Raw genomic sequence first — 26,252 nt, forward strand, 5'->3', positions numbered from 1 at the left:
ATGCATAACATGGCGTGATATTATTAACGAAGTTAAATAATATCATAATCTAAAGCTGGATGCTAAATTTTAAGCACAATTTTTGTTAGAAGATAAATTAATATCCGTTTCATAAGGTTAGGGTTCATTCTTTTCATAAGGTTAAGATTAATCCTTTTCATAAGGTTATATCCAAATGATTTTAAATTTCAAAAGTATTCTTTTATCATTTTATAAGCAGCATCATAAAAGTAAGTAGAAATTTTATAAGCAGCATCATAAATGTAAGTAGTATATTGAATTCATCTATCTTTTTAATTTTTATCATTTTTTTCCGAAAGTCAAGAATGAAAACACTATTTGCAATTAGTAACTTTAAATTAAGTCAAAGCTTAAAGTTTTATTGAGTAACAATTTAATTTATTTCTTCACATTGAAAATTTCGTTCCTAAGTTTATTGTTACTTATTTTACATTAAGTGCAGGATGATTTTTAAAAGATTCTCTTGAACCAAAAAATAAAAAAAAACTAAATTTCAGTTAATTAAATTTGTCTGCATCGGAAATCAAATAAAAAGAAGTTGCCTTTGAAACAAACAAGACCATGCTTTTAAACTTAAAGAAGAAGGTACAGACTGTATTGTAAGTTCCTTCAAATGAATCTTTGCTTTCCGGATACTATCTTTTTAAAATAATTTAATCATTCGTTTCTATCTTGCCGAATAAATAATTCTTTTAGTAAAATAAAGTCATAAATTTTAAATTCAATATACCCAAAGCAAAATACGGTGTCACATATTTGAAAATAAGCTCCAAATTTTATAATATTCAGAAATTAAATAAATTCATCTTCACTTATTTGAATTGTTTGAAACAGATAAAATTGTGTCTTAAATTAAAGCGAGATATAATTTTATTTCGGAAGGATTTAAGTTATATATAAAGAAATTGTAAATAAATTAAGAATTTTGTGTATATTAATACAGCTAACAATAAGTTTAAAATATAATTTGATGCCTTCCATTTGAATTATTTCTTCAGTATAATATATGAATAACCAATAAGTTTATATGAATTAATGGAATTTATATATATTTGAAATGTATCTAAGATGCTTACAGCTAAAATTTAACATGCACTCTAAGCTAAGCTGTTTATTTTATTCATTTTCAATAATCGGGTTTTCGCTCTAAAAATTTATGGCTTCCTAGTATAGTTTCTAATAATTAATATATCTATAACTGGGTAATTTGAACAATATGTTATGAATGAATTCTTCCTTTATTAATTAAAGAAAATATGCCTTCTTGTAAATCATTGGTAGAAAGGTTTTTTTTTCCATATTTCAAAGCAAATTATGAAAAATCAGGTACTCACATTATAAAATGTGTGAAAGAACACATTGCTAAAGGAAGACAGTAAATAAAAATTTAATCAATAAGAAATAAAGGCCATAACCATCAACTGGTAAATATTTTGTTTTTGAAAATCTGTATATTAATAAAAAATAAATATGATTTATATATCCTTGAATTGTGCAGAAACGTGCAAAAAAATTGAGTAAAGCTGTTGAAATTTATAGAAAATAGACTAAATTATAAATTAGGATGGCAATTCAGATTGCAATGCTTAGAATGAAAAACAAAGCAATTTAACTTAAATATTCGTGAATTAATTAATTAATTAATATTGAAATTCTATATTATGAGAAATATTTCTATTTTAAATAACAAAACTAAGTATTCAACAATAATTTAGGGAAGATCGTGATAAATAATATTTGAATTTTACTCACTATCTCTAGCGTTTCCTTAAAATTTTTGTGCTCTATCTTCAGTTGCTGTTATTCAATTACATTAAAATTTGATTTATTGTCATAAAAGAAATTTAGAAGATTAACAAAAATAAAGAAAACAATTATTTTCAGAAAGATATTTGTTATAGAAGGGGCAATATTCTCATCTTCTGGCATAGAAAAGATGATTTAATAATATTATTTATAGTTAAAAATTGTGTCTTCAATATTTTCTAATATATAAAAGTGAATGTTTGTATGTTCGTACCTTATGCGCTGCCGTACTGTTCAACTTATTCTGATAAAGCTTTACCAACTTGTTTCTTACACTTTCGCTAAGCTATAGACGTAGTACAGTTGTCATATCTAATATATATAAAATAATTTTTGTTTGTTCGTACCTTATGCGCTGCCGTACCGTTCAACCGATTCTGATTAAACTTTGCCAACTTATTTCTTACACCTGTGCTGAGGGTATAGCCATAGTGCAATTATTATCATTTATTTTGAACACAATTTACAAACAAATCGTTTCAAACGTTTCTGTTATTCAACATTATTTTAAGATTGACATTCGGCTAAAGACAAACCGTAAACGGCAAACGACACATGTCATTAATAGCACATATATCAAACGCATTGATTATTCAGTTACTGATTATTCCTAGTTAATCGCACATTTATTAATCAAAATAAAATTATTTTGACTGTGGTGAACCGCACTGATTATTCAGATTATATCTCATACATACAAAATAGAATTAATACGAGCATCAGAATTAAAAGACCAATATGCGGCAAGAATCGAGCCGAAAGTCAATTGGAAAAGATGTGCTCACTTCACGCATTCCCATAATTCCGACGTGTCCCATTCCCATAGTTCCGACATCATGTTTGCACCGACATGCCTTTTGATTACAAATGACTGCAGTTCCTCATTCGACTGGCATTCCCGATGACTATCAACAAGGCTCCAGGTCAATCACTTCAAGTCTGCGGATTGAACATAGAAGATCGATGTTTTACACATGGTCAATTGTATACTGAATTCTCACGAGTCGGACAGCCAAGAAATTTTTTTTTTTTGAAGACGGAAAAACAAATATATATATATATATATATATATATATATATATATATATATAATATATTGTCTACCCTAAAGCACTTGAATAATAAAGTAAAGAAAAATATATATTATTTATATTTCACCTTTATATATAATTAATATTCAATGAATGTATTAATTTCCGATAGGAAAATAAATATCATTCTTTCTATCATTCCTAATTAAAAAAGACAGTTAATTTCAATTTCAAATGATATTTCTAAAATTATTTCTTTTTCAACAGCAATGCGCGAGTACCAGCTAGTGCTAGTATAAAAAAATATGTTGTTGTTGATATTAGATTATTTTATTTACGAAGTTATAAAAAATTAAACTATTTAGGGATATCTTTCTTTAATTTAAGACGGAAAACAATTTTTCTTTTTTGGAAATAATTCATAGCCTTATAAAGTTCATTTTAATTAATTTTTAAGCAGTTTCAAAGGAGGTATCGAATTGCTAATACAAATATTATACAATGGAATATCGATAGCACAATGTAAGATCTTTAAATTAAATTCTTCAAATTAAATGATATATTAATTTTATTTCTTTTATATTTTTGGCTGTTCCAAATGAAAAAACAAATTCCTTATATTTCACATTGTTTTACGAAAATTTCACTATATAGCCCGATAAGCAAAATATCAAAAAAATCACATGGACATATCATATTAGTACATTTTTGTTAATGGGAATTTGCATGCAATATAGATATATTTGGGAGGTATGCAAATTATATATTGCATTAGAATACTAAGAATTGGAAATTTTTTTCTATGAAAGCAAACAATATTTTATATCAATCTACACGATTATATAAACACATATTTTGATTTGCGATTGTATTTTGGGAATCAAGACATAAATTATTCTGTTATTACAAAAGAACCAACTGCATACCATAAGTAGTTATTTCTGAAAGAATCTCAGTTAATTCTGCAATCTGATACTGCAAATTCCACACGGCGAACTAAAATTCCTCACAATTCTCGTCAATTTTCAATTGCATTGTTCTGTCAACTCCAATTGCGTTGTAGTACTCTACTGCAAAATCTGACTCATCTAACTCATCATTGTATTTACCTTTCCAGGTTACTCTGACGTGCACATCTGCAAGCAGCAACCCGATGTCCCGCATATCTTGGAAACGAAATGGCGCTTTCGTCCGCGATCACAGAGAAGAGACCCTGAGCTCGGTGTATGGGGGCATCTCCACAAGGAGCAGAATATCACTCTTAGTGACGTCATCCGATGACAAATCACAATTCACTTGCCTGGCCAAGAGCGATGAGTTCAAGACAGCCGTCACAGACGGCCTCACTCTTCGCATTAGACGTAAGTGCTCAAATTGCAAAAGCCCTCATCCATCTTTGCCAAGGGTTGATTGGATGCACCGCTCGGATTCTTAGTTCGGATTTGTTCGGTTTCCAAAGTATAAATACAATACAAATGGAAGATACTATGTATGAGTTTCAAATAGTGAGGAATTTCGACCCATGAAGAATTGTACATTTTTTTTTTTTTTTTCTGTTTCTGAAATAAGAAACACATTACCTTTTTTCGATCTTCAAGGTGACCTAAAGTTAGTGGGAAATATCTTAAGGAATATCTTATCATTTTAACTGTGCAATTCTTGTATATGTGTAAATTCATTTCGTGCATCTCGTAAAGAACTCTAACTATTTGTATCACATTTTATATTTAGAAAGGTTTTGATTTTTAAGTTTATCTATATTGGTGTCTTTCTTGAAAAAGCGCGATTTTACACACACACAAAATTATAATTAACAGCATAAGTATATTCAACTTCCGTTTCGAAGTGGGGGCAGTGTAAGTTTAGTGGTCGGAACAACATGACTGAGGAGCGTGTAGCGAATCCTCGGTTCATGTCGCTTTTATTGTTTAATTTATATTTAATATTTTTGCTTTTTAAGTTTATCCAATTTTACACACAAAAGGCACACAATTTTTTTATAACTAACTATTAGAGCCTTTTTCTATCTCCTCTCATGCTGACAACGTCATGTAGCGCCATTTCGGACCCGATTTTTACGATGATAAAACAGTGTAAGTTCAAAAATATAAGCAATGATAGATAAACTGTAAAATGAATACTGTAATATAGCAGACTGAAAAATGATGACATACATGATTTTTTTTATTTAAATGACTAGTTCATATGTAGGTAAGATTGAAATGTATTCAGTATGTGATTCGTATCTCCGAAAAAACATGATTTTACAGAAAAAAGAACTGCCGAGTGGGGGTTGGTTTTCCAGATATCATTATTGAAAGTATGCAATTTAAAAACGTACTTATTAGATTTGATTACAAAACATTTTAAATACAAGTTTCATGCAGTTAATCCTTTATTAATTGGAATCACTTTCAAACTTGAGCGAGCACAATTTATAATTCGAATAAAAAAAAATTATTCAGTGATATGTTCATTCTTTGTAAATTCATGAATTGTGCTGCCTATTTTTTAAATCTTTCATTTTTAACTATAATATCTTATCTTAATACGAATGAGAATTCTGTCAGAAGAATTCAAATTGTAATTAATTCAAAAATTGATTTGAAATTGAATTAATTAAAATAAATGTAAGTTGCATCTGTATCTGTTAGTTATTGAAATTAGCAGATAATTAATTAAAATATAGCTCCTGTTGGCATGGTTGATAATTAATTAAAATAGTAATCATTATTTCCCATTTTTTCTGGGTGTCTTAAAGGTCAGCAGAAGTAGAGAACAAGATAAAAAATGCATAACAAGTGATTGAAAATTATATTCAGTTTCATGATGAAATACAAAGCAAAATCAATCTTGGAAAAAAGGTATGCATATGATTTTTTAGAAAATGTTATTTAAATTTCTAAAATTAAAATTTACAAAGTCTGACATGTCAAGTTGTATCCCGATTACCAAATTGTTGAAAACAATTGTCTCATTTTTGAATACACACTTTGAAATATTTAATTTATAAAAGTATTAATACAATATCTCATTTCTAAAAGTATAAAATATTTTACTTTTAATCTTCTTTTTTTAAAAAGAGATACCATCATATTTTTAAAAAGTCATCAAGAGATTAAACGTCAATATTAATTTTAAAACATTGGCTCTGGATAAAATGTTTAATTTAGGTCTGCATTAAAGGAAAACTGCTATATTTATCTCTATTATAATAAAGTCTTGCATGTCTTTTCAATATAAAAATTTAATACATATATAAATTTTATTAAAAATCCTTTCCTTATTAAAATAAATTTAAAAAGTCATGTCAATAATAACTGACTAGCATTTTTTAAATATATTCAAGTTGTTAAATTTTCAGTTACTCTTCCACTTAGAAAGAATTTCTATTAAGATAGGGAAGATTAACGCTTTTAAATGGGACTGGATGCATGTATAAATCTTAGATTGATAAAAATTCTAATTAATGCAAACAGTTAAGGTCTAAAATCCCATGAATTATTCAGAAGCCATATTTTAAAATTACATATCAATAGTCGACGATGATCTCCCGCTGAAATCTCAAGAGAGAACGATGGACATAATACTAGATTAACATAGCATTTACGTGGAAAGAATTGAACAAATTATGGATGTAGATTGAATGACATATGGGGGGAATTTTTACGAAATATTACAATTATTTGAAATTCATATCATTTTAAAAAGTGCTGAATGTAAGCAAGTTAGGAAAAGAATTAAGTTTCATGAAATACGTTTCATTGTTCTTAATTTGAATCAATTGCCCATTTCCTTTACAATGGTATTCAGCGAAATATTTCAAGATAGATAATATGTTTATACGATAATGGATTACCATTATCTTCATAAATATTAAACTTTTAAATACAGAAGAGTTTAGAGAAATTTGGAGTCTCAAATTTTAAAGTTCTAGAAATGAAAATTTTGAAATGATGAGATGTAACTTTTTTTAAAAAAAAATAAGGGATCTACAGGAGGAGAAGATATTTCTTTGTTTCTATCTAGTTCGTTTTTTAGAGGAATGTGGAATATTAATATGATGAATATACATTTTGGAATTTGTCCCCTTCAGTAATTTAAATTATAAGGTGTAATTTTTAAACAGCATTTAACAATTGAAGTGGAGTTAATGCATAGTATTTTTTATCCTTACCTTCCCTGGCGAATACTGCACGAATTTCAAAATTAAAATTTCCGTTTAAGGTACATTTTGATGTGTACCATGTGAACATTAATCGAGTTAAGACAAAAAATAATCGAGTAAAGACATTTTTTTAAGACAAATGTTAGGTACTATCCCCACGCTGCTTCAGCATTTGGGATAACATGACGGATTGAGTCAACAAAAAAAAAAAAAAAAAAAAAAAAAAAAAAGCTGAAACAGGTGCGTTAGTGAACGCATTCTAGCTCTCGTTACTATCCGGATCAGGCATCCGTTTCTCATGCAAAAAATATCACATGACAACGGAATGAAGTTTTCACATCCATAATATTACTGTGTCTATCAGTTAAAAGTGAATCAATGACTGTATCATAAATTGTTCATCCCAGAATCTGAGGTGTCTGCCGATGGGATCATTTTTAAGATACATATAAAATAATAAAAATCGATAGAATAAAGGTTAAAATAATTTATGAAGAAACGTAATTCATATGTACATAAAAATAAATTTTAAAAACCAAAGCTCTATTAATTTGTTATAAAAATGCGTATAACAATGTAAGAACTACTGTACTATAGTTTCCTTTCTTATGATAAAATTTTTTTCCGTTTTAGTAATAACTCCAATAAAATTAAAAATTTACAAGAAGTTTATTAATGTATGTTTCTTTCTCGGCATAATTTGATACAGATTTATAATAGCCATTATCTACAATAAAGTATGTCATCATTTAAAATCGCCACTGTAAGAAGAGCTAATTAATGTCTGTTTCGTTTATTTGTACACTTCATGTACAAAATAAATTTAGAAATGCTTAAATAAAAGCAATCAGTGATAGTTTTTATCACTAAATGTGTTTTATCATGTACATTTCTTCAGTATGTTGGCTTCAAGGATTATAAAAAGGCAAAACTAATTCGATGCCAATATCGGATTGAGATTGAATGAATAGGGTTTTTAATCTGGATTTCCCAAAATAAAACTTTTCAATATACTCTTAGGAGAAGCTTTCTTCTATCGAAGTGGCATGGAAATCTAATGAAAAAGCTGCTAATTCAAGTCTTATAGAGGTAATTCCCAATATATTTGATCAAGGAACAAAAAATAAAGTTTATTACATATGGAAGTTAATAAGTGGAAAATATAAAGTTTAATAAAATTACATATAAAGTTTATTAAGTGGAAAATACAAAGTTTTTTACACATTCTAATGAATTTCTAAACTTGGCTTTAAGTTGCTTCATTAAAATTACACTTAAATTTCAAAGACATCATTTTATCTGCAATTCTTTTAAAGATATTGTTAAGTGTCACGTCTTCAATTAAATAATTTATTTTTTGGATATATAAGGCTTCATAATACTTCCACAAAATCAATTTTAGCATCACTTAATCAACAAAAAGCAAAGTGTATTTTTTTAAATGTTAACAATATTAAAATTGCAATTATTTAAAACATATAACCACTTTAATAAAAAATAGCACGGAAAGTTTGAAGTCAGTATCATTTAAACACAAAATCAAGTGTTTATAAATTTTATTTCTTACTTCCAGATCTTCTGTTACTATCTTTCTGCAAGAGAAGTAAAATATTTACTCTCGATAGTTGATTTGTTTCTAGAAGCTTAAACACTGAAAGTCTGTGAAATAATTAATTTCAAAATAAAGCTACGAAAATAAATGATTTATTCAAAATAATATATTTAGTTTGATGAACACGCTTACTTTTAATAGGATGAAAAATCAATTGCATGCTTTTCTGAACATGCACAGATTATTAGTGACGCATCCAAAAGTTAATTCTTCATAATACAATGCTGGTAATAGCAGAGGTCAGAGTGTGTTATCAGTGTTAGAGGGGATTACTTTTCCCTTGCCTCGTTCTATTCATTCCTAGCTAGAACATTGATTTTTCCTTTACTAAGAGCTTACGAAATATTGCTTTCTTGGGAATTTCTTTGTATCCACCGTTGTTTATTGTCTGATTTCTTGTTTATTTTGTGCTGAGGATAAGCAACATTTTTCGTTGTCTAATGAAACAAAATAGTAAACGTTCGGTGTATTATAATTGTTCGTAGGCTGCTATTTTATTAAGAATTAGTTTATTTACGTTTGGAATATGAAATTGAATTAAACGAAAGGGGAATTTTCTTGAACATGGTTGTTATTTAGTTACAACATCGTCCAAAATATTAAAATCATAATTTATTTTCAAAATACTTGAATATGAATTATATATTTAAAAAATGCTTTCTTTTACAATTTTTACCTCACTTCAAATAAACAATTTTACTAAATTTATATTTAAAAAAAATAACTTCTATCAGTATTTTTGAAAAAGTAAAGCAATTTTAGGACAGATTATTTAATAGGAGGAATTATGCTTGAATTATGAAGTAGAATTAATATGAGGAGGTTGTTTATGCATGACGTATGAAGGAGAATTTATAGTAGGAGGTTGTTTATGCTTGAATTATGAAGTAGAGTTAATAAGAGGAGCTTGTTTATGCTTGAAGTATGATGCAGAATCAATTGCAAGAGGATGTTTTTAATTTAGATGGTTGTCACTTGATTTCCTTATTCAAGATATTTAAATAACCACTATTTTTTAATTATTAAAACTGAATGATTTAATTTTAAATATTACATTGTTCAAAATCTATTAACATCATTTGTTGGGTGATGCCATCTAGTTAAGAATAAAGTTATATGTACTTGATATATAAAGTGGGATTAATCGTTCAAAGAATTAAAATTATCATTTATTTTCAAAAATTATTAAAACTGATTTATGCAGTTATTTAATGCTTACTTCTAGAATTATTGCGCTTATTTAATAGGTCGGAGTTGTTTAGCTCGAAGTATGAAATGGAATTAATTGTAACTTGAATCAAGACAGTTATCATTTCATTTCCTCATTCAAGATTATGAAATTACCATTATTTTTTAATTATTAAAACTGAATTATTTGATTTTAGAAATTGCTTTGTTAAAAATCTATTAACCTCATATATTGAGCGATGCTTAGTAAAGAATTAAGTTATTTGTGCTTGAAATATGCTGTGTAATCGTATGAGAAAATTTAATTAAGATGCTGGGTATTTGTTTATATTATCATACAAAATATAACAATAACCATTATTTTTTTAAATATTGAAACTATATTTATAAACTGAAAAATTGTTTCAAAATTGTTTTTCGTTGTTCAAAATCTATTTATAAACTTAATTATTTGAGGGTGATATCCTATTAGGAATTATATTGTTTGGGCTTGAAATATGAAGTGGGATTAATTATAAAAGAAAATTTAATTAAACAGAGACGCTTGCAATTTTATTTGATCATCGTACAAAATATAAAAAATAAATATTAGTTTTTTTTTAAATTTTTGAAAATATATTTATAAACTTAAAAACAACTTTCAAACTTTCGAGTTCATTTAATGAAATGTTATTTGAAATAGATAACTATAGTTTATATATATATAAATATATAATTTATATTAGAATTTTTGAAAAATTAAAACTATTTAAAATATGTTTCTCTATTATAAATTATTATATTAATATAACGCATTTTTATATTTAAAGTAACATTAGCTATTCCAGTTTTTACAACACGGAGCAACTTGGCGCTAAATCATCAAAGACATTACTGGATTCGCGCCAACCATCATTACTATAATAAGCAACACCATAGTTTTGAGATAGCTGATATAATTTTGTGCAGCGAATATGTTTATTCCCTTTGCATTTATAAGATGCCCTGTTTGTGATATTTCATTGTAAACCTCTGATAACGCTACTAATGAATTTTCGTCTAGACATATCATGACGCTCAAAAGATAATTGAAGCGTAATATCATGCTTCTTTACCCAAAGTTATAAATATTCATCATGTGGGACACTTCATACCAGTACTGAAATCAGTTTTCGCAATTTCGAAATTTTTGAGAATCTAGCAAATACTGTTGGGAAATATTCTCTTTAAAAGCCAGTACAGAATTTCTCATTACCGTACGGTATAAACTGACTAGGTGAATATTGCGAAAATATCATAATTTTGTATTTATAGCATTTCTTTCTAAAGAAGTATCAGTCTCTTAATTAACAGATTTTGAGAATAATAGTTATAAAATTATTTGTGTGACTATATGTAATAACAAATTACGCATAATTCAATTTATATGAAAGTTTCAAAAATACCATATGCATTTTATTTAAGAATTATTGCCTTTGGAGACCAGCTGGTTGGAATCAAGTAAAGTTTGCGTTTAACCTTTGCACTTCGAAAAGTGATGAAATGTATTAATATATGTATACAAGTATAAGGTTTCTTTTTAGTGCTCAGATATTTGAGAAATAGTTGTAGATTTGTTATAATTCTTAAAAATTCATATCAAAGTTTTTGCTACATTATGGCTTTTATAATAATCACTATCCACCAACAACGTGAAAGTGATGCATCCTGTTTAATTTCAATAACTTCAGTCTTATTCTGCTTATTGTACAAGGGGTGTACAAATGAAAAGGTACGAAACGACACTGTGGTTATAAATGAAGACTTTATTCAAAGTATACACCATAAGCCTCAGCATAATGACCCCATTGATTAACGAACCAAAGGATTTCTTGTTCCCAGAATTCCTGTGGCAGTGATGAGATCCAGTCCTTAACAGCGTCCTTGAGTTCGCCGTCCAAGGTCGGTTACTTGTTGAATTCCTCGAACACAGAAGAACCTTTAACTCGATGTGTACTGTGAGACACTCCGAAGACTACGCAGGTCCATCAAGAACAAAAGACCAGGTCTACTCACGGAGGGTGTGGTTCTGCTCCATGATAACGCGCGTCCACATGTCTCCAGGGTCACACTCGAGGAACTGGTCAAGTTCAAGTAGAAGCAGCTCTACTATCCGCTCTACAGCCCGGGCATGTCGCCCTGAGATTTTCATGTGTCGGTTCCCTGAATAAACATCTGAAAGGGAAGCGCTTCAACTCGTACGGCGAACTCAAGTATGCTGTGAAGGACTGGGTCTCGTCACGGCCACAGAAATTGTGGGAACAAGGAATCCTTAGACTCATTAATCAATGGGATCATTATACTTAGACCTATGGTGTATACTTTGAATAAAGTCTTCACTTATACCCACAGTGACGTTTCGTACCTTTTCATTTGAACACGTCTTTTACAATAAACAGAATAAGACTGAAGTTATTGAAATTATAACAGCTTTAATGTCCCTACAATTTGATGCTTGCATATACAGTTTTATCGAAATCGGCGATATCAAGTTATGCTTAAGAGATTACACTAAAATTAATCCTTTCTAATGTATCCAGTATGAGTGATATAGTGAAGAATACGTCGCTTTTACGGTGTTGGTGGATAGTGATTATTATACTTAATTTACGAAATTAAATTTACGAATTTTGCTATTAGAAAACGGAACTTTCTGAATAATCTAACTTTAGATTACACGTTGTCAAGGGAGGTATTGTAATTTCTCCATCGTTCTTATTATGCAAATTTCACTGATAATAAAAATAATTTTTCTTCTTTATTTGTCTTTAATGGGAAAAAGTCACACTATTGAATTCTTAAAAAAACAGTAAAAAATAGCTTACATTTAATTGCAAAAGTGAAATGTATGCTTGAAAATATTGCATTTGATTATTTGATTTGAATAAGTCTTGATTGCACGGAATCTTGATTTTTAGAGTTTAAGATACGATACTCTTAAAATTTAATCATGCAAAAGCCATTTTTTTTTGTGTAATAATATTTTCGCGACTTATGATGGTAAAACGAAAACATTTATTTAGATTTTAATTAATTAAAAATCTAATTAAGATTTTAAAAAATTGTTTCGAGATGTAAATAACCTATTCTCCAAAATACATATGTACTAAATTTAACATATATGTACTCTTTTTATGGACTACACAACATCAAATGAGATACGCAGTCACACTATCGTCTTTATTATTGATAAAAAAAAATGTATAATGCTATTAAATCTATACACCCATCGAATGGCACTATTATTGATATAAAAATTTAGCTGATTTGTTAAACTTTTTATGGCTTTGTAAACCTTTATGATTTGATATTTTTAGAATGTCGAAACTTTTAATATGGTTAAGAATATTCTGTAATTTTGATAAGAAAAATGACTTAAGACAATGTATTTAAGTGTGTTTGCAACTGAATATGTAGCATATATATATATATATATATATATATAGAGAGAGAGAGAGAGAGAGACTACTTAGTAATAAAAACCAAGTTAATAGGGAAAAAAAAATAGAATCAAAATTAAACCAAATAAAACAAGAATCCGGCCTGAAGACTTCCTTAAGGGTCACAATATAATGTAGTGTGTGTGTGTGTAAAGGAATATTTGTGTTCAGATATTATAAAAATCTCTTACATGGTCTATAATTAAAACGCATAATATTAATCTTATTTGTTAATCCATCTCACCCCCCCCAATGGTATTACTTTAGATATTTTACAGATAATACAATCAATTAGCACAATATTTACAGTTAAAAGTAAAGATCCCTACATCAAGAATCAAAATACATGCTCATGCATTGTTAATTAATCATCTCCCCGAGTACCCCTGAGAGAATTCTCAACAAGTACCCTCGGCATAACCGATCCCTTTGTGTTCACTTGCAGATGCGCCAGTGTTCCTGCAACCGTCGCACACCGTGGAAGTGAACGAGCGCAGCTCGACGACAATCAACATGACAGCCGAAGCTTTTCCTGAACACATTATCTACGCGTGGAGTAGGAACGGTGTTCCGCTTGATGGAGGAGACGTGCCACGCAGGATAGTCGCTGAGGGACCCATCTTGACGGTCCGAAATGCGTCCAGGGCAGATTCTGGCGCCTATAGCTGTGTGGCAGAGAATGATGAAGGGCAGAGCAAAGCCACGGTGACACTAAACGTTCTGTGTAAGTTTAGTATATTGCTCTAGGTTAGCTATGGCTCTCTTCAAGTCGATTTAGTTTCATTACGATGCTATGTTATGTGATGCTGCGTATATATATATAGTGGGATTAAATGTGTGCTATTGTGGATTATGTAATTGATCTTATCATTTAAGGCTGTTTTAGCATAATTAACCTATGGGAGGTGAATTTCAAACTCAGGGTTTATCCAATGATAAATCCTGAGTTCTGTACACTATTCTTAAATAGAACAAACACTTTTCTGAAAAAGAATAAATATTAGTGGAAATTTTGTTTCCACTGATACTTATTCTATCTAAGACTATCTAATAATATTTACCTTTGGTTTCTTATAAATCAAACCAATTCTTTGAAGATCTAATACAGCTTGGATTCCTATTATTTTAGGAAAAAAAACCCACTAAATTATTAATTTTAGCCTTCTTTGGCAACCAGCTAACTCACCAATATACATTTTATTCGATACGCAGAGTGATTAAAGTCTTTCCTTTTTATAAAGTAATTTAATAAAATCATTTACCTTCATAAATTTCAATGTGAGGATCCTTGGTTATTCGAAGAATATTTAAAAGGTATTCGAATTCTTTTCAAGCATTACTCAGCATTTGGCTGTCGCTCTAAACAAGCATCTGTGAATCTAACCTTAAGTTTACTAATACCTTCGAGTTGCATTATAAAATGCTGTCTTTTATATAACCTCCAAAACTGACATTGAATAATAATGAACGATTTGAATTCGTTAAACCAAAAGACGTGTTGAACTTTTTTCTTAGTTCAGCGTGTTGTTAAGTCAGTTACGCTAGTTGTCGGAGTAAAAAAATAAAAACATGAACGATTCCGTTGTAAATATTTTACATTATTCTACTCTGAAGGGAGGGGAGGTTATTTGTAATGATTTTTCATAATCGACGACTTTATAATCACCCTGTACATTAAATCTCCTATGCAGGTTTAAATGTCCATGATTACCTTTAAAATTAACTTAAAACATCAAATTTAGATAGATATTAGCCACGCGTAATTTCAATAATTTTATTCTTGTTCTTATTCCGTCGGGGAACTCTTCCTATTACACTCAGAATCCAACAGATCTTATTACGATTAAAACTGTAATTGTCAAGATAATCTGTTTTCGAACTACTGTCGTCTTTTGCGATACGTTAACTTATTTATTTTACAAAAGATATGCATAGATAATAAACAATATATATACATGTAAAACTATTTTGTTTGCAGCAGAAAGCAGGTTTGAAGACATAGACGAGACGTGGTATTTTTAATTTCGTTTTATTCTCTCTCGGAAGGCAAGCATGATTATTTACAAGAAGGCGAAGGTAGTACAAAAGCAGAAGTAAAGAAGAAGTAAGAAAATTAGAAGAAACAAATGATCACTAGTCTTATATAACATGGGATTTCCGGCCACGCGCCAATTCAATACACGTGGTGACCTTTGACACCTTGGCAAGGGCACTGAAGGGATCACATTCTCTTGATGCGTAGATTGATTGCGCAGTAATTTTTACATAGCTTCAGTTGAATTATTAAGTGGAATGATATTAGGAAATAAGAGAATATTTTACTATGGGCTAAATTAAGATTAAGCTTTGGAAACTAATTTGGTTTAAATTAAGAGTTTTTATATAATTTTCAACCATAGAAGAGAATAACAAGATTAAACATTTTAAAAATTAATGAAGAGGATTTGAAGTGTAATAATAAAATATATTCTTGAAAACTGCAAGAAAATAATAAAAAAATAAAAATCACAATTCATAAAAAAAAGCCACAAATGAAATGGTATCTTCAAAAACTGTTAAATTATAACTCATGTAAGAACCATTTTTCAGCACTTTTATTCTCTGTAGTTATCGTAGGAAAACGCCTAACATTTTAATAAATAATTAATTAAATTTGAAAAATTCGATCCAAGGTTCACATTCTCATACTGCAAAATATATTTGTGCCAAATTTATTAACTCTAAATCACACAGTATGGTCAGTGCAGCATCAGTATTCATAAAGATGCTCTCATATTCTTCTTTATTATTATTAAAGGTTATTTTCCTGAATGACATTGACTAATAAAATGCTGTTATTCTAAAGATTGCATAGTTAATCACTTATTCTATGTAATAGCAATGATATTTACAGTCGCTGAGATAATCATTAAAGTCAGGTTTTTAAAAAATCAGCTACGAGATAATTATCGTACATCAATTCTTAATTACACTTATTCTGTTTTGTTTCATTATTATATTTGCAAAGATAAATAGCACATACTTAAGTTTTAGTCTAAATTATTAAAGGGTTGAAATAAACAATCATTTAAAAAAAGTAGTTTATTTAATTTCCACCTAATTGACATTGTAGTTAAATTTAATAGACGTGAGACTAATGAGAAAATAGACTAATCAAATTAAGACTAATTAGGATAATTAGCTAATAATTATTGAATAAAGTTTTTAAGAAATAAGTAATTAGAATAATTAATATGAAAAGTGTGAAAACACAATATCTTATAAACTTCGAAAGATTTGTTTATTTTCGATTCAAAATAATAATTATCGCTTTCTCTTTATGCTTTATACAATTTCAAATATACTAAAATTGATGTTAATTTTTTTAAAAAAATATGTTTGTGCGTGTACTTGCTTTTGTATAAAAATAAACAATTTAAGTAAATAATAATATGTTGAATAGTATTTTGGGGCATATTTATTAAAATGTATAGCTTTATTTAAAACTTTTGAATCGCTTTTAACAATATTTACTTAGGCTGATAATCTTTTTTGGTTTGTTACCTGCTTTAAATTAATGATATATTAATGCTATGAATAATATGGAGTTTGATAATATCTTGATAATTTTTCTAGATTGATTTTACATAAAATCATTCGTTAAAATTTTAAAAATTGCAAATTAACTATTTAAAGGTCATGTTAAAGGTTATTTTGCATTACAATTCGAAAATTAGAAAAATGATTGCTTTTGGCTACTTCAATATTAATTAATTGTATTAGAATTATTTTTTTAATACGCAGAAAATAGATTATACATATTTATTTAATTTACTTTATTTCATTGAATAATTTACTTAAATTATATTTTATTATATCTTCCTGATCGCGTTTAGAATACATTACGATAAAACAATTTACAGTATTATGAATATTACTTACACATAACTATTCTTTAAATGAAAAATTAATTAAATTTAGATGCACAAACGCCTGTTTTATATTAAAACACATTATATATGCATTAAATATTTGCTAAGCGACTATTTACTTAAGTAAAATACCTAATTCCAATTTAAGAACTTGAAATATGAAAATATAAATTACAGTTTCCTTTTGCAAATGTTATTTCTATCTAATTGAATTATTTCAATCTTTCAATTTCTTCATCTAGAACACATTTGATCCTAAAAGCATGACACAATTTTAGAATTTATTATCAACAACATTAACATAATTATGAATTTCCAAACAAATCATATTCAGGTAGTAATTTGGGTTTCAAACAATTTTCAAAGAGACTAAGTTTAAAATCGCATTAAAATCACTCTAAAATAATATTCGTCAGAATGAGATCGTATAGCATTCCCTCAATTACATTCCCTTCAATTTAAATCCATTACCTGCAGCTGTTGCCAACAAATGCTTCGAACTTTAACATTTTATACTGCCTCTTCCAATAACCGGCACCAAAACCACTGACCAAACATCATTTAATCAGAATAAAAGAGCAGATATTGACACTTTGATTGTGCTCTGGAAACTTATATCCTGTGTTCCGAATCTCGTTAATAACCCTTCATTCCATGCTGGATCAAATTAAGCAATTTTATAGGCCATGTAAGCTTTTAACAATGAAAGCTTGGAGGTTGGGCTTAGTGCGAAGTTTGATATAAACGACATCGCTGTTTACAGCGCGGGAAGCATACATATGGGTCTCTCTGCCAGTAACTTAAAGAGAACTGGAATTTAATGGAAAATTAGAAAATTGCTAAAACCAGTCCAGTGTCATAAATATTTCGAAAGAGGGCCATCAGGTGTAACATTTCTCTCTTGCCAATTTCCTTTCTGCAGACGAGGGTAATAACTATTTCGTTCTCTTGGCGATTAGGAGACACTCATTAGAGTATTTTTATTATTATTTTCTTTCTGTTACAGATATTTGGTATAGTGGTAATCAGAAAAACAAAATTATAATAAATATATATTTCTGTAGATTATTAAATAAATATTCTATATTTTAAAAATAAAAATAATTAGAAACAAATCTGTCCAATAAAAGTCTGAATTGTTTAATTTTGATAATTGCTTGTTTATATGTGCATATATTGGATTAACCTTTGCTTAAAAATAGTTCTGAAGTTAAAAAGTGCATGACTAATATACACATTTTTTTCATGCATTCACAATAAAGTGATTAATTATAAACATAAATTAAGAATTAAATACAGAAAAAGTGACAGTAAAAATTTTTAATATTGAATATTTTGTTTAGATATCAAAAGCATGAATTAAAAAAAGCTATAAATACACATTCAATTGTTTGAGACTTTATACTAAAGAAAATTCAAGCCATATTTATTAATAAACTTTATCGTTATCATTTATATAATTAAAATAATAAGGACTATCACAGAACCAGTTGTTCAGCCTCAACCCTTGACCTATTTCATCACTTTTTGTTTTACATGAAAGCTCATGACACCAAACTATATCAAGAATAGTCCCTCCCACCACCATTCTTTTTTTATTTTGAAGAGAAATCAAAGAAATATAACTTCATATTGCATTCTCTGTGAAGAAATCTTGCAGCAAAGTTCGCCATCCCACCTATTGAATCGATATATAAAAAATCTTACTGTATATGAAAGTTCATGGACCCTAAATGCGTTATCAAAGGTCATTGGCCTTTCATTTTTTGGGGGTGAAACTGAAGAAAAGCAACTTTATCTCGAAAATGGTGATTATTGGGAAACCTTTCGACATATTTTTTCACTTCCTTTTCTTAATTTTTTTTTTTAATTCTATTTCGCATGAATGCTGATGGCCTCTACAAACTTCATTGGTGGTCGTTTGCACTCTTTCTTTTCATTCCGCCAGATTTTGAAAAATAAAACTTTGCAACAACAACTTTGCTCAGCCTCAACAACTGGATAAATTTCGTGAAGTTTCACAACTAACTTAGTTATAATTTCGTCAGTTTGCAATATAGATAATCAATCATAATTCTTTATAATTATTGTGCAACTTTTACTTATATTACTATAACTATTATAATAATATACTTCTACTGTGATAAATTTCAGTTAATTTAATTAACTGACAGAATTAAACTTATTAATAAACCGGTTTTCGGTGATTATGTTTATGACTTTAATATTGCCAAGTTGAATCGATTTTCATTTTATACCTACCTTTATTTTGTTTATTTTATGATAACTTTTGTTGTGACTATCTTTTCAAAACAAGAGAAAGCATTATTTTAAATTATGGCTGCATAATAATGGTAGAGAATTATATTGATTAGCTATATTTGGAAAGTTGCGAAATTAATTGGCAACTAAAATTGCTTAATCTTTGGAGTGGTTGAGTTGGAATTTATAAGTTTTATCCAGTATCTCTTGGAAGGAGATTCCGATGAAATAGAGGACATATTTAGGTGTCAAAATTATTTATAGGATATAAAAATTGGCAAAATCGGTACATTAGATACTTTGTTTAGTGAATGTGATTGCCAGATACTGTCTTGGAATTTTTCACAAGCTAAATACAGAGATTAAACTCATCATTTTGCACGTTTTGGATTTGTCAAACTGAGTATTAAAAATGAAGTAAGGCTTTAAAATTTCTCCTGGAAATAAACTGTTATTAAAAAAAAGCATTTGATATATAATTCATATGACTACTGTTAGCATTTATTTAATATGTAATAAAAATTGGCGAAATCAGTTCAATGTTTGTGCCTTGGGAATAGCTTTTTCTTTTTGTTAACTATTTTAAAGGTTTAGATAGTGTTCGAATAACGTGTCGTCAAAGGCGGTTATAGGAAGGCGATGCAGTGGCTTTCAAAGTATATAAAAAGTCGACATTAAATCGCTTTTGAAATGTTGTCTTTAACAGATATATCATATACATTATCATGTCAGAGATTTTGATGAATGTTCTATTGATTTCTTTCATAATTCAACAGCTAAATGAACACCAGTGAATGTTATATGAACTAAATAAATACTATAATTTTATGACCTAGCTAAAGTCAGCGAAATACGCAGGAAAAAAGTTAGGGCAATCATGAGGAAAAAGCGAAATACGCTTGATTGAAGCTCTTTATTTCTACCCTATATTTTCCTTTATTATCAAGTTGTTGATACGGTGAGGTAACGACGCCAGGGGTTTTATTGTCCATAAATGCCATTTAATATCACTATTGTTGTCGACATTTTCCGATATAGGAAGTCATAAGTAAAAGATGATTGGTCATTACTCCAGGGATGATATCTTTAGAGAGTCAGAATCATGACAAAAATTGTCCCATCTCTAAAATTATATCTATACATTAAGAGAGATTAGGATGTCAAGTTTATGTGAAGGAAATACTTCTTCCTAAAGAAAGTATAAAAGTATTAAAAAGGGTTGGGACTCCGATTTTATATAGTTAATACATTTATTTAAGAATATTGCAAGATCCCATAGAAATTATTCTTTAAGTTATCTGAATGTTTTAAGAATAGAATTTTATACATTGCTGAATTGAATAATTATAATTTAAAAAGGCATTTGTAATGTATTATATTGTATTAGTAAATAAAAGGCAAACGACTGACGTCAAGAATCATGCTTCCAGCATTATAATGCATTTGGAACTCGAAATTTATATAGTTAACACATTTAGTTAGGAATATTGTACGATTCCACAGAAATCATTATTTTACTTATTTGGGTGTTTAAAGAATATAATTTTATAGATAGCTGAATACAGTAAATAAAAAGCAAAGGATTGACTTCAAGAATCATGCTTCCAGCTTTATAATATAATTGGATCTCAATTTATAGAGTTAATTAATTTATTTAGGAATATTGTAAGATTCCATAGAAATCATTATTTAAAGTATTCGCATGTTTTAATAATATAATTTGTATATTACTGAATTAAATAAAGAGAGTTTTAAAATCACATTTTAAAAATATTACATTGCATTATGAATACATTAAATAAAAGACAAAGGATGGATTTCGAGATTCATGTTTCCAACACCATAATACATTTGTTGCATTGGATCAAAATCACTGCAATAAAATAATATGCATTTTCAAATATAAGTACTTTTTTTTATTTAATATAATATATATTATCTGAAAGAATCGCTATTGATATTGAACTTATTTGCCCGTAATACTGACCTTACTATCTATTAAACTATTACTATAAAATGCATTTTTATATTATTATTTGATATGCCTAAAATAATGATTATTTTATATGATTAAAAATTAAGAATTTTTATACAAATTCAATTTTATACAAGATCAATTTATTACAAATTATTTATTACACGCATAAATAAAAAAGTGTGCATACTACGAAAGGCAACTTGAAGTAAAATTCATTCATCTTAACCCTCCTGGCGGCGGCTTTCAGATTGCTATCCTTACCGAAAGCGGCACGCCGGAATAACAGGTTCAACCTTAAAAATGTCGCGGTTTGGTCAAAAGGATTGCTTTCCCCTTTTGCGGTCAGTTCAGCGCTGCAGGTGGGAAGTGATTAGCAAATTTCATGCTGTGAGTAGCAGGTGTTTCTTATCGTAGTCTTTCGATTTCTAAGAGCATTTTTCTTTCAGTGCTTAGGAAGAGATTGACAATAACATCGACTGAAAATGCGAAAATGTGATTGGTTTTTTTAGAGGTTTTTCGAATATTTTATAAAACAATACATAAAATTTATGTTAGGAATAAGTTATTATCATGTTTATTTTGATACTAGTCTAGTTTTTATAAATTGAAAGTCCTCGTCTAATATTTTTTTCATTGCAATATGTTTCGCAAATTATTTTATTCCGTAGTACTGTGAAATTATTTCTCGACATTACCTGCAAGTGATTTAATTTTTTAAAAAAACCCTTTCAGCGCATTGCCAATTTATTTATAAATTGAAAGTCCTCGTCTAATATTTTTTTCATTGCAATATGTTTCGCAAATTATTTTATTCCGTAGTACTGTGAAATTATTTCTCGACATTACCTGCAAGTGAATTAATTTTTTAAAAAAACCCTTTCAGCTCATTGCCAATTTATTTTAATATTTTAAAATGCGTGTTTAAAACATTAATTGCGATAAGTAACACTACGTTATAACTTTGTTTCTTCAGTATTCAAAAAAAATAATTGTGTAATTAGGGAATTTCATGCAATGTTTCACTTTCAAATATATCGATTTTCAGTATTTATCTGCATGATTAAAATTTTATAATTAAATATACTTTACAATATTTAATTGGCAAAGCTAATTGGCCAGTTATTCAGTAATGCTGAAATAACTGGTCGATGCGCCTTATGACTGCAACAAATAAAAATAATTGTCAAAATATTTCTTTGTAATATTCATGATACAAATTTGGCCTGGAAAAATGACTCAAATAATACAGATTATTTAGACTCATAATTAAGCATTTGCAACTGGAATTTTTTGAATACCTTCAAATCAAGTTCCTACAGAATATTAAGTACTGTTTTAAAATAAATTACAATTTTTTTAAAATCTCAGTTTTAAGTTTTTCGGGTTAGAATCAAAGCTCTTACTATTTTGCAATCGGATACCGACAAACCGTGGGGTAAACGAATCATTAAAAAGAAAAATCTGAATTTAAAAGCTTTGCAAATACAATTGCATTGATCTTTTTTACTTATTACTTTTACATTATTTATTGCTTTCGGTGATCAGCACATGTGTTACGTCGAGGTTACTAGCCAATATAAAATTTTTAATTAAATGTTTTCTTCAGCAAAACATCTTGAAATTTCAAATTTTGATAGTCATATAATTCATACTATTGCAGACTCATTGTACCATTCTGTATTGCAGATTTTTTGAATTTTCTGTCAGCTCCTTGACAGTAATTCCTTAATTTAAAACGGGAGTGAATAAACTTCAATTAATGCAAAACCTGTTTTGTTGAAACCAATCAGGCTTATTAAATTTCTAAATACAGGGAATAGAATCATTCAGCAATAAAGTTTTATGTATATACTGAATATTTCTTTTTAATTTTTGAAATGACTCAGATGATTTCTCATATCTCTTATTCAATAAGAATTTCCAAAAATTCCTTCTTATTCTGTAATAATATTGAAAGTTATGATGGAATACACTTCAAAATCTCATTTTATTTTTAATTCATAATTTTTAAAAAATTTCAGAAAAAAAACATTTTACACATTTTTATTTTCTAAGATGCATATTCCATTAAGATATATATGGAAGCTCTAATAGACGCCACGCACAAACATTCGTCTAAGTTAATAATAAAGATGGACAAGTGTATGTGTCATTATTTGTCTGGTTGTATTGGTACTTTTCAGACCAGACAGTTTGAAATAGAATTACCAAAATCTGCACCTACATACTTTGGACAGTGGGAATCATTTCTTTAAAATTTTAACTAACCCTTTTAAGAGACAAGGGAAGTATGCTCATCACCAAATTCAACAATTTTTGAATAAAGTTATGTAAGTTGGCATAAATTCTTACGAATTTTTCAATAAGGTTTCAATTGTAGGTTAGAGGTTTCAATTGTTTATCTCCAATAAAATGAAGTGTCTTGATTTATTTCTTAGTTATTAATTGGAAAAATTAATTAATAAATCAGATAAAATTGATCTAATAAGTTGAATGAATTACTTTTCCTAGGCCAATCTTAATTTTAAAAACATTTTACTCCAACATGACTAGGAAAAAAAAGGCCCTTTAAAGGGTTAATAAAAATTATTAAAATTTTAAAGTTCATTCGAAAATATCACAGTAGAAAAATAATTTGTACATTAATTGTGAATTCAAATTTTTTTCCCACTTTTAATTAAATTAAAAATATTTCAGCATATTTTAAAAATATATTTTATTTTTGAATTGAAACTAAACGTTTTCATTGTTACCCTTATATTTCATTCCGGCTTTTTACCCATTGATGATGATTTAGTTAAAAGGTTAAAAAGATCTAAGCTAAAAGCAAAGGGGTAAAAATTTCTTTACTGAAATACAAATAAACCATGTGGCTGAAGAGAATGCTCCATAATTAGCATCTCAATAAATAAGACACTAAAAGTTCAAGATCTTTTACCTCAAAGAATGAATTTTCTTGGTGATACATTCAAATGTATAAATGACACATTGTATAAATTATATTAGAATAATTTCGTATTTTATCGCTGATAAATGGTAAAAATTTAAATAATTTTTAATTAACAGAAGTTTTAATTAAAATTTTGAAAATTTCCTCTAGAGGTGAACATTAACAGTTTTCTAATTATTTAATGGCGAAGTGTGTTCGCTCTAAGTAAAACAGTTTGATCTGGAGATCGCCAATACGAACATTCATATTCATTATAATTAGAGAAATTCGCTACTTTAATAGAAATATTTGCAAGCGACCTTCATGCCTGACATCCTTGTTCAAACTAGTTCTGTTTTTAAAAAATGAAAATGTGAGGCTAAAGCTTATTAAGAATAAAGTATTTCAAATTACATGGAAGTGGGTGTTTCCGAATTTTTTTTACTCTCGTGATCAAAAATAAAATAAAACAAAGATCATATCCCGTCTTGTTTGTTAAAAATCACATCCAGTGAACTCGAACTGACCAAACAGGAGAAGAAAATAGTCTAAATGCCAGTTGTACGCATTAAAAAAATTTTAAATGCTAACATATGAGATAAAATTAGATCAAGGAGTTAAAATAATGGCAACAATTTTAAAATTATTAATTCTCACATTTAACTCACACATTCACTCACTTTCAAGTGGATTAAAATTCGTAGATTAAATTACTCAGCATTAAGATTAAAAATGTCAATATAAACCAGTTTCATATAAACAGAATCGTGCGATGTATATATAAGATTGTACAGTGAAATAAGATTAATATTTTGATACAAAAAATAGAACCTTTAAAAACTGCGCTTATATTAACTTTGAAAATATTATTAAAAACCAGAGGAAAAATATAAAAACAATGAAACTTATATCTCTACAATGCTTATATTTTTGTTCGAATTCGTCAAAGAGTGTGAAATTCTATAAGGTTTAAAGAATGAAACAAATATTTAATTTTCATATATAGTTTATTACGTTATAAAAATAAGGATTTAATGTAACGAATACTAATCTTTCCGAAAAGTCGCACTTTAATATATTGGTTCTATATATCTCCCCGTTTTGAAATACACTTATTAATGAATAAGAAAAAAAAATAATTCATTAAAAGTTAAAAAGTTTCGTTCGTTAAGTAAATTCTGTAAATAAGTTTAGTGTCTTATTTTCAAAAATAAGTTGCATAAGCAATGTCAATTCTAAAATCCTTAAATGAAAGCACGCTATAAAAAAGAAACTTGTCAAATTTTAATATTATATTTTTTATTTATTTTTTACATTAACTATTTTCTTATGCTAGAAAGCTTTAAAATCTTATGTTTTAAATTATTAATAATAATACGTTTATGTATGTATTCATTCCAGGTATATATTTTCATACGTTCAATTTTATTCTCGTTATTTAAATTTCATTTTGGATACGTAATTATTATCAAAATCTCAAAAGTAACGCCTCAGAACGTAAGCGAGATTTTAAAATGCTTAAAAGGGCGCGAGCAACAAGTCATCAATCATATCGTCCACTAATAACGATTCACTTTTCCTTATCTCACATTTCCTTCTCATTATCTCACAGCTTGGGATTGGGGGTAGGGAAAAACTGGAACCCGTAAAAATACGGGCAGTGACAGTTTTAAGGGAGTTTTTGTTTCCGTCTATAGACGAGTCCGCCGTTTTGAAGGGAGAAAAGATTCCGTCTTTTTCCGGGGTTGCCGCTTGGAGGGTTAAGGAGTTGATGTTCAACGTCAATAAATATTTTTTATATTACCATTGGTAAAAAGGTGACTAAGTGATGGAGCGATGAAACGATCTGGAATTTTACCTTAAAAATATTAACATTGACACAGATTGT

The 26,252-nt window shown here is 28.1% G+C and overlaps 1 protein-coding gene across 1 annotated transcript in view; it reads left to right on the top strand.

Moving 5' to 3' along the window:
• Positions 1-26,252, top strand: part of LOC129966074 (nephrin-like) — a 679,668-nt gene that overhangs the window by 446,324 nt on the left and 207,092 nt on the right. The window contains exons 13-14 of the mRNA XM_056080443.1: positions 3,976-4,219; positions 13,730-14,008. Coding sequence (XP_055936418.1) covers positions 3,976-4,219; positions 13,730-14,008 — 523 coding nt within the window. The remainder of the gene's footprint in view (positions 1-3,975; positions 4,220-13,729; positions 14,009-26,252) is intronic.

Source organism: Argiope bruennichi, chromosome 4 (genome assembly GCF_947563725.1).
Source record: "Argiope bruennichi chromosome 4, qqArgBrue1.1, whole genome shotgun sequence".
Classification (NCBI taxonomy): domain Eukaryota; kingdom Metazoa; phylum Arthropoda; class Arachnida; order Araneae; family Araneidae; genus Argiope; species Argiope bruennichi.